Here is a 10,000-nt window from a genome sequence, read left to right as displayed (position 1 = left end):
TTTTCTCTGCACGTTTCATCAATTTTGGTCATAATATTATCTGACGCTGTTTTTTTGTCTATGCTGTTTTGGTAATTAATTTCGCTTTGTGGCTTGTCACGTAAAAAAAAAGTAAAAGTAAGATAAATAGAACACTAAATGAAAGTCTCTCCTTGCTATGTTATGATCTTCCGTAAAGTTTTCAAAAATTGTAAGTGTTGCTAGTTTATTTTCACGGCACGTTACAGCAACACTGGGAAATTACAGCTCATTGATTCTCTTTAGCAAGGAGATTATTTATAATTTTCACCGCACGAGAAGGAAAGAACTAAAACTTGAAGGCTTCCAGGCCATTCAGTTTTGCAGGCAGTGTGTATTATTTTCACAGGAAGAGGAGAAAAAATTAAATACTACCACGACATTCGATTTTGTCAGCAGAGTACATTATTTTCACAGCAAGAAGAATTTTGTAAGCTAAACATATTATTTTCACAGCAAATGGAGAAATAACTGAAAACATCCGGGATATTAAATTTTGTAAGGACAGCAGTTTATTTTCACAACACGGGGAAAGACAATTGCAGACTCCATTTCGTAATTCTAGCTGATTATTTCCACCGCATATTACACCACTAAAAATGATGGGAACTTTCACCCCATCGATCTATTAGCAAGCAAAACAGTTATTCTCACCACAAACCACAGCGAGATAAATTATTAAAAGGATTCTCAGCCCATTAGCAAAGAATCATTCTCTCTCTCTCTCTCTCTCTCTCTCTCTCTCTCTCTCTCTCTCTCTGTTACATGTTAAATAATAGGTCAAATCAGTTAAGTTCAAGTCATCTACGTGTGGCATATATCATTACTCCTCAAATGGCCGTGATAAAATGCTAGCTCGAGTCATTTGCTTCACACTTATATCATTTACACACGAGCCTGACACTGCTACTTATTTATTATACAAACTATCTTTTGTTATTATTATTTTTCTTCTTTTTACAAGGGCAGAAGTTTATTTTGCTGTCTAATTATTCAAGTTATTTGCTCGTGGAATATAATGATGTACTGTGAATATAACCGTACTCTTTTGATAATTGTAACACACACACACACACACACACACACACACACACACACACACACACTAGTATATTTTAACCTCTCTCTCTCTCTCTCTCTCTGATTCTCATAACGTGTATTGAAATGTGCAAACTTTATAAATCTATTGTAATATAAAGTTTTTTTTCTATTCACTTCACTCACATGAAGACAAAAAAGTTAGAAAATAAAATAAAATATATAAATAAATAGAAAAGGATAAAAAAAATAAGATAAAATATAAAAAGTTTAATACACGAGAAAAACCCACTCCAGTCTTCACACTCAGTTGTCAAGAATGGTATTGATATTACCCAGACACAGACACTCTCACACACACACACACACACACACACACACACACACACACACACACACAGAGAGAGAGAGAGAGAGAGAGAGAGAGAGAGAGAGAGAGAGAGAGAGAGAGAGAGAGAGAGAGAGAGAGAAAGAGAGAGCCCACACACCTAGTAAAGGAGACTGAGAAAAAAAAAATATATATATATATATATATATATATATATATATATATATATATATATATATATATATATACACACACACACACACACATAACATACATAATTCAAACTGGTGAAAGCTGAACAACAACAACAACAACAGCAATAACAACAACAATAATAATAATAATAACAAAATAATAACTAGACTACAATAACAACAACAAAAAAACTTCATGAACAAAGAAGTTAAAATGAATAAGAAAAATAGAAGAATATTACAGAGAAGAAGAAAAGAAGAAGAAGAAGAAGAAGAAGAAGAAGAAGAAGAAGAAGAAGAAGAAGAAGAGGAAGAAGAAGAAGAAGAAGAGGGGAAAAAACTGCCAGATAATGATGCAGTATAGAATATTTTAGTTCCAAGAGAAGGAGGCTGCAATGCGAGGGAAATTCTCGGAAAAAAAAAAAAAACAACATTGTGGTGGCATTCCAAATAGATTCCTAGAAAATTAACCGACGTAATGAGGAAACACTCTCACCATTGCACATTACCATTATTCTCTCTCTCTCTCTCTCTCTCTCTCTCTCTCTCTCTTTGTGTGTGGTGTTACATGCAGTTTTCTTTGTTTTCTTTTTAGTTCTTCCGAGTATTCTTGTTAAAACAATACTCAGATATAAACATTTTATTTTTATTACAATTTTTATTTCTCTCGCCTATTTCCTTATTAGTCTGCAGAGAGAGAGAGAGAGAGAGAGAGAGAGAGAGAGAGAGAGAGAGAGAGAGAGAGAGAGAGAGAGAATCAAGTAGTGTGTGTGTGTGTGTGTGTGTGTGTGTGTGTGTGTGTGTGTGTGCAAAAACCATAAAAAATAACAAAAACAACTAGTACTACTACTACTACTACTAATAATAATAATGAGAGAGAGAGAGAGAGAGAGAGAGAGAGAGAGAGAGAGAGAGAGAGAGAGAGAGAGAGATCCCACTCGTAAACACATGAAAATGAGATGGAAATACGGGGTCACATTATGGTCCATCCCTCTGACACTTGTCAAACTCAATAACACCCCCCAATATTGAAGAAAACGAAACAGAAACACCACTGACAGCAAACCTTGTGAATGTAAACAAGATAAAAGAATAAAACAAATAAATAAATACATACATAAAATAAATAAAATAAATAATACAAGCCTTCAAATCTTACTGAGAATTAGCATTTTTCTCCTTATCTCTTTCTGGGGGACACTTAAGTAAACATTTAGAGCGTGTAAAAACATTGTCTTGTAAGAAATCATGGTCAAATAAAAAGAATGTTAAATTAGTACAGGTTATGAGGAAGAAAATAAGAAATAAGCGGCGTACACATTTTTTTTTCTTCTCTACACTGCGTGACGGAAAATAATGAGAGATGAATGCAAGGAATGACACAGGATAGCAGGAAAATAAGGGAATGAACAGGATAAAACAACGAAATGAGATAATAAAACGACACACTCACATGAAAAGGAAATATATGAAAAAAAATAATATAATAAAGAAAATATTACACTAAACCGTCTAAACGAGAGAAATGGGATAGAAAATCACGAAAATGGGACAAACAAAAGGAGGACAAGAGAAAACGATACTCCGGACATAAGAAAAAGGAAAATAGATTTAAAATATATGAGAAATATACTACACTTTTGATTACTAATACTACTACTACTGCTACTACTATACTATTATACTCTCACTCACTCTCTCTCTCTCTCTCTCTAACTAAATGGCTGTGTTCTGCGGGCATGATCGAGGTCTCTCTTGGCCAGGACAAAATCAATGTCTTTACCTTGCAATCGGTCGGGTTCCAGCCCTCCATCGGGACTCAGGCCGATGATGGCAAAGTAGTCGAACAGTCTCTGGCTCTCCCGCTGGTTGGAGGTGGTCATGGTTGCTGTTAATAGGATACCCGCAGCTACATAACACAAAGCGCCACAGTCCGCAGCGACGAACACCTCCCACCACTTCTAGTTAGTCACTGAAGGAAGGGATGCCGAAGGTCGACCGCCCATCACGTCCAGCTGGGGATGGTTGCCAGACGTGTAATCATTATTCTTCTGCGGTGCTTGAAGGGTTATGATACACATATTTCCACATATTTCCTTCTCAATTAAGTTATATAGTTATCTGTACACGTTATAGACGTTTGGATACGTTTATTACTTGTGTTTTCAGTTTCCGGGATGCTCACACAGATCCTTGAGTCTCCTCGGGGCCAGCTAGAACATTATTTATTTTTATTTTTCCCAACATGAAATGATGCAATGTGAGTGACCTTAATAGTGGTTTTCTGTTAAATTCACCCCCTCAACTTTGTACCTTGCACACCTACACACAAGAATGTCCCGAGTCACAAACAGTATATAATCAGCATTGGTCTTCCATTGCACGTTTCTTGGTGTAATTGCATAATTTGGTTCACTGAGATGATTTTAACATAATGCAAGTATATATAATCATTCTTCTTATATTATCTTCACTATTAATGAATGGTACTAGCTTCTCATTAGCATACTTGCTCTCTCTTCAGCGCAGTCGATCAGCAAGGTGTCGATATGTCACACATAGGCTGTCGCTAGGTAACCAAGAAATTGTAAAATTAATAAATACTTCATAATTATGTGCTTTCTATAGATTCATATAGACTATATTGTTATGGAATGGTTTATCAACCTACTAGGTATAGCATGCTTATCAATATAATGTTACGCACCCGGACCCCCTTTGCCTTCGTGGCGCCACAACAGCGTTTACACAGCTGTAGGTTTCTAGCTATAATGTTAATGTTTCTATCTATTAAACTGTACGAAAGTGACAGATGAGGCAAACCGAAGTCAACGCCATTCACTTGAACAAACTTGTACAGCGATTTCACGAAAATTATCTATTTCCAAATCAAAATTAGCCAAAATAAGTACGAAAAAATATAAACAACACTTTTATGCCAAAAAATGTTACCTGGAAAAGCTGAAAACTTGTAAATCCCCCTCTGAACAAATGCAGGAGACACATGAATTACGTCGAAGTCAACGCCATTCATTCGAACAGATCAGCACAAATATTTTACTGAAATATCAAATTTCAGACCTATAGTCTGTTAAAAAAGATATAGGAAAAATATAAATAACACTTTAATGCAGAAAAACTATAGAAAAACTGAAGAAAATAGGAAATTATCCTCTGAGTAACAGGGGCCCGTCCTAACTGGCTGAGAATCGACAACAACAGTCTTCACCACTCCGTCTCCTTCAATTTTCCCCGCTGCTTGGGGACCTACCATGCCCTCCTCCATACGCTACCAACCAGTAAGTGGCAGGCGTCCATCCCCCTCACTAGAGACACCACTAGTACTCCTGAAAGGGACAAAATGGCAGTGAAGTGGCAAGGGCGTGATGGCTAAGCGAAGGTCGTCTTACGTCCTGACCAGTGATAAGAAACCACTTCACTATCACTGCTTCTCATCGCCTCACTATCACCACTCGGCCGTCTCTGTGTCGTGAAGGGCGCCGGGCAGGGAACGCTAGTGTCTGCTGTAGTGGTTGGCCCAGTGAAAGTTTGGCTAGCCTGTAATGGAAGCTTGGTGGTGATGGTGGTGGTAGTTGTAGTAGCAGTAGCATGAACAGTAGTAATAGTGGTTCTGGTTGTAATGATAATAGTAGCAATAGTGGTAGTGGTGACTCTAATGGTGATAGTCGTAGTAATAGTTGGAGTAACTTAATTATAGGACAGGCAAGGAATTAGGTTAGAAAACTATGCCAGACCAGACTTCAATCTTACAACAAACTCCCAACTAACCTAATGTAACAACCCTAAAGAGAACTCAGTCACCTGCAGCATACCCACAAACACTCCTCACTTTCATCTTAGCCTTACTGATCCCCAGTGGTGCTCCTTTCATAATGTTGGTGACAGTAGGTGGGAATAGGTAAGTGTGTTTAATATAAGGACTGCCATCTGTACTAGTTACCATCAAGTGTCGCCGTCAACTAACAAAATAATTACTGTATAAATAATCTGCATTGACGATAAGGTTGCTTAAGTTTGTGAAGTTTGATGGTTTCTTGTAGCTTCCCTTATTTTCTCGTATTCTTTATTTCTGTCTTGTGTCTCTTCTTCTCTTTCCTGCTGTCTTTTGGTTTGCTCTTGGTTAGTTTTAGTATTCACTTTGGTTTAACTTTACATTTCTTTACTTCCGAATGGTTGCTGTTGTCGAGTGGGATATTTTTTGTAAAACTGTTAAGGTTGATGTGAGCACTGTACAAATAATGGTACAGTTATATGGAGAGCTGAGTAGTGAAGATGGTAGGCCAAGTCTCAGGTTGACCTAGGAATACCTTACTCTCTTATTCCCTCATGTTTTGATAATCAAAACGTAAGAGAAGTAAAATATTCTTGGCTCAACCTGGGATTTGTCTACCACCGCCACTATTCAGCTGTACAAATAATGTTACCGTTACTGTTATGTTGCTACCCTGTTCACCGAGTGTCACCCAAACAGGTTCCACAATCAGAGGAGGATCACTCAGAAAGCATGTCGTCTCTATCAGCGCAGGCGTGTGGGGAGGAGGGAGCTGTGGGTAGTGGGCCGCCCCCAGACTACTCAGTAAGTCCTTTTTTTCCTTATTTTACTCATCTTTTCTGTGTAAGGCAGGTGCTAACCAAAGATGACGAAGAATAAGAAAGAAAGGCCTAAATAAAGATCAAATACAATCAAGGTCAGGAAGTTATTTTGATATCTCCATTATCTGTAAATGTAATATTGGTGTTAGTGTATCAGTCAGCCATTTAGTGAGTCATACTTTTGACAGTTTTGTACTTTGCTCGTATTATTAGCTTGTGATTCAGCCTGAGCAAATTATGAGGTCAATGATCTTATTGCCAGTACATCTGTTTACAAAATGTACTGAAATAGGGCATGTCTGTCATTTAGTATACTGATATTTTTTTTGGCTTTCTTCATAAACAATGTATAAAATATTTAAGAGTATTGATAGAAAAGAATGGGATTGAAAACTAGATATTATAATTCCTAGGCAGTATAATGTTAGAGGCAGCAGTACAACAAGAAGAAAGGTATCAATGTTAAATAATTAGGGAAACATGTGGCCACTAGCAACAAGTTAAGTGAAAATTGGATTAAAAACTAGACATTACAATTCCTGGGAAGTATAATATTAAGAGGCAGCAGTGGAACAATAAAAACGGTATTAGAATGGTTTATGATAAAGGAAACATTGCAAACAGATAGAAGTTAATGAAAGACAGCAGGTCCAATAACAAACCTAAACATCGACCCCTTCTACAGCCACAGCCAGAGAGCACGACCACAGCAGCCTCGGGTAATCTGGAGGACATCCCGCCCCCCAAGCCAGATATGCACGCCCCTCCACCGTATGAGGAGTCAGATCCCCGGGAAGGACTTGAGGGCAGCTCCAACCTTCCCTCCTTCTCCCCAGACTCTCCCTCAGACATTCAGCCACCCAGCTACGAGGAGGTGCAGCGACTGAAGGCTCTGGAGGCTGCTGAGGACTCCCCACTACCTCTGTGTCATGTGAGTGGCTTTCTCTCTGTTTTGTTTTAGTTCATTGATTCTCCCAATTTTTCTTGCTGTTTTTTTTTTCATTCTCCTTTTTTTAGTCTTGATTTGTCATTGTCTTTATTGATGTACAGCACTAGTTGAGTCACATAAATGCCAGGTAAATCACAAATTACAAAGATACAGTAAAGACGAGAAAAATCATCTGTGCGGTCCTGTCTGTTTTGAGCCATCACCTGTGTTTCCAGAGCTACATGTGTCAGACCACCAGCTAGCTAGGCCTGTCATGATATCTCACTCTCTTTAACATGATGAAGAAGTGACAATCTGATTTTGCTCCCCAGAAAAACTAGAAGCATCATTATGTTCTCAGATTTACCTTGTTGTAGTGGTGTTGATGTGTGTTCCTGATGGTGTTCCTTGGCTGTACAGGGTGGTGGCCCGCTGAGTGGTGGTGGTGCCATGGGAGGGGCTGGTGCTGGTGGTGCCATGCGGGTCCTGAGAGTGTCCTCGCTGGGCGGCCTTGACCCTGAGACTGCTGAGATCGCTGAGGAACAACTCTTGGGCACTGACTTCATGTTCTTTGTGGCCTTTGTTGGTGAGTACACAAAGATGGAAGAAAACTGTGATGGAAATACTGATAGTCAAGTACAACTCTGTTCAAAATGTATTCCACCTCAGGCCAAGGAACAAAGATTGGTTAACTTTTTGGCTTCTAACTATAAATTGTGCCTCTTGTGACTGCCCATACATACCTTATTTCCAGAAGTATATATAGTTTCCTCTGAAGTATTGCAAGTTAAGACTCACTCTAGAATAATGGTGCTAATCAATAAAACTGTTCCAACAGCTGCATTTGTCTTCAACTGGGTGGGTTTTGTGCTGCTGCTGTGCTTCTGCCACACGGTTGCTGGCCGCACTGGGGCACTGGCTGGCTTTGGTCTCTCCCTGGCCAAGTGGGCAGCAATTGTGAGGAACTCAACAGACCTAGTGGCCGACTCCAACACCTGGCTGCTGTGGCTCATCATGGCCCTGGGTGAGTCTCCTGTTCTCTGTGGAACAAAAGGGATACATTGATGATGACATTGTACTTCATATACTGATGTATTTCACCTCAGAAATAATGCCTCGCAGTACAGATGACTCCAGAAGTGTTTGTTTTGAGTGGAAACTGCATGTTGCACAGCTACATATTGGATAGAAACACTGAATTACATTCAGTCCAGTGATTACCAAATGCATGTATATATTCTAAGGGTACACAGTACATAGACAGCAATTCTCAGTGTGATATGACCTGATGGCACTCCATTGCAGGCATGTTGATCTGCATGAGGGCCATCCTGCAGTACGTCCACGCCAAGAGAGAGTGGCACCAGGTCCCCCACAACTCCCGGCATCGCTTCTTCCTCTTCTACTGAGGTACACCACCGGGGGACGAGGGCCGGGAAGAGTGTGTTGAGTACTAGTTCCTCAAGCCGCCGCCCTCTGTTACCCTTGTTGCTGATGCTGCTAATGACAGGGAGGGAAGTGTGTGAGGTGGCAGTGGTGTGTCTTGTGAGGGGAGGTGAATGTATGCCTGTGTGTTTGGGTGGGAGTGTGCATGTGCGCATGATTCAGAGAAGAGACAGAGGAGCAGATCCACAAGTCAGCAAGAGTAAGACTCAAAGATGCAGCTGCTATATATTCCAAAGCATGTAATTGTAACTGGTTTAATATATGCATGTAAGAGCTAAGGTTGTGTAGGCTTTGTGAGAGAGGGTTTTAAATTGTGTCATCCTCACCTTAATGTAGAGGGGTTGTGTTGGCAGGGTTGCACGTTTGGTTGTGATTCATTACCAAGCAGTCATAAGGAACATATTAATCACTGCACCAGGAGCCACAATGTCTTAGCTCACAAAGAATGAGGGGCAAGGATACTCTGTTGCTGTGGCAGTTTGTTGGGGAAATGGCAGACTGACTGTTGATGAGGAATGTAAATAAATTGGTGTTGGTGTATACTAAGCATCTTCATATTGGTGTCAGGAACAAACCATTAGCTGTCATGCAATACAGATGCAAGCTCAGTGTAATTACTCTGACCGCCTTGACCATCATCACGTTGGCAGTCTTCACTATGTTCATTTTGCAGACACATGAGTCCACCTCTTGATTATTGCCAGCCCAGGTCGGTGGCACGGCTGGGTGACTGGGCTTGCCTGGTGGCCCTGAGCGGTGCTACTCTGACTGGCTGGTGTGGTGTGTGGCACTGGTGGCACTTGGCCCGGTGGTGAGCACCCCACACAGCCCTGGGCTCGGAGTGTAGCACTTATGTTAGTTATCCTCGAGGAGCTTCTTGCCGCCTCCTTCAGTTAGTGCTTTTCGTATCATTTATCTACAGCATGTATAATGTATATACGTATATTTTTATTTGGATGATATATATATGAAAGATTTTATGCACATATCTTAGGTTTGCGTTGGTTGATTTCACAGTATGGAAAGTTTTATTATATTTATTATTAATTGATACTTAATGGATAAATTGTACCGTAAAGATATTGGATTAATTGTAATTCAGTACATTTTACTATATGTAATAGAGAGGAATAAGTGTAATCTATCAACTGTAATTAAACAAATTTTGAGAGAAGAAATTAAATGCATAAAGAATTACAGAAGTACACACACACACACACACACACACACACACACACACACACACACACACACACACACACACACACACACACACACACACACACACACACACACACACAACATTTCTGTCAATGGTTCAGGCGTCTCTATTAATCGTGCTGGTCTTTTGGATATTTTGTAGACAACCTGTGTATTTGCTTGACACTGCGGGTCTTTGTACTGCAATGTGTATCTTTCTTTATTTATTTTCCA

The 10,000-nt window shown here is 39.6% G+C and overlaps 2 protein-coding genes across 3 annotated transcripts in view; one reads left to right on the top strand and one right to left on the bottom strand.

Annotated features, from left to right (window-relative positions):
* The window catches only part of LOC123511818 (DENN domain-containing protein 5B-like), a 48,772-nt gene extending 45,208 nt beyond the window's left edge, over positions 1 to 3,564 (bottom strand). Inside the window, 1 exon segment of the mRNA XM_045267858.1 lies at positions 3,362 to 3,564. Within this exon segment, the coding sequence (XP_045123793.1) occupies positions 3,362 to 3,461 (100 nt within the window). The 5' untranslated portion in view covers positions 3,462 to 3,564.
* A 1,172-nt stretch (positions 3,565 to 4,736) lies between these two features.
* LOC123511819 (NEDD4 family-interacting protein 1-like) overlaps positions 4,737 to 10,000 on the top strand; it is a 5,628-nt gene continuing 364 nt past the window's right edge. Inside the window, exons 1-6 of one of the 2 annotated variants that reach the window (XM_045267859.1) lie at positions 4,737 to 4,877; positions 6,071 to 6,175; positions 6,878 to 7,123; positions 7,541 to 7,706; positions 7,959 to 8,144; positions 8,426 to 10,000. The exon at positions 8,426 to 10,000 is cut by the window's right edge and continues 364 nt beyond it. In XM_045267859.1, the coding sequence (XP_045123794.1) occupies positions 4,851 to 4,877; positions 6,071 to 6,175; positions 6,878 to 7,123; positions 7,541 to 7,706; positions 7,959 to 8,144; positions 8,426 to 8,529 (834 nt within the window). In that variant the 5' untranslated portion in view covers positions 4,737 to 4,850 and the 3' untranslated portion in view covers positions 8,530 to 10,000. Of the gene's footprint in view, positions 4,878 to 5,021; positions 5,139 to 6,070; positions 6,176 to 6,877; positions 7,124 to 7,540; positions 7,707 to 7,958; positions 8,145 to 8,425 lie in introns of those variants that run through there. The other variant, XM_045267860.1, reaches the window with a different exon arrangement.

The sequence above is a fragment of the Portunus trituberculatus genome, chromosome 32 (assembly GCF_017591435.1).
Source record: "Portunus trituberculatus isolate SZX2019 chromosome 32, ASM1759143v1, whole genome shotgun sequence".
Classification (NCBI taxonomy): domain Eukaryota; kingdom Metazoa; phylum Arthropoda; class Malacostraca; order Decapoda; family Portunidae; genus Portunus; species Portunus trituberculatus.
The sequence above is the reverse complement of the archived record's forward strand: the minus strand, read 5'-3'. Positions and strand labels throughout refer to the sequence as shown.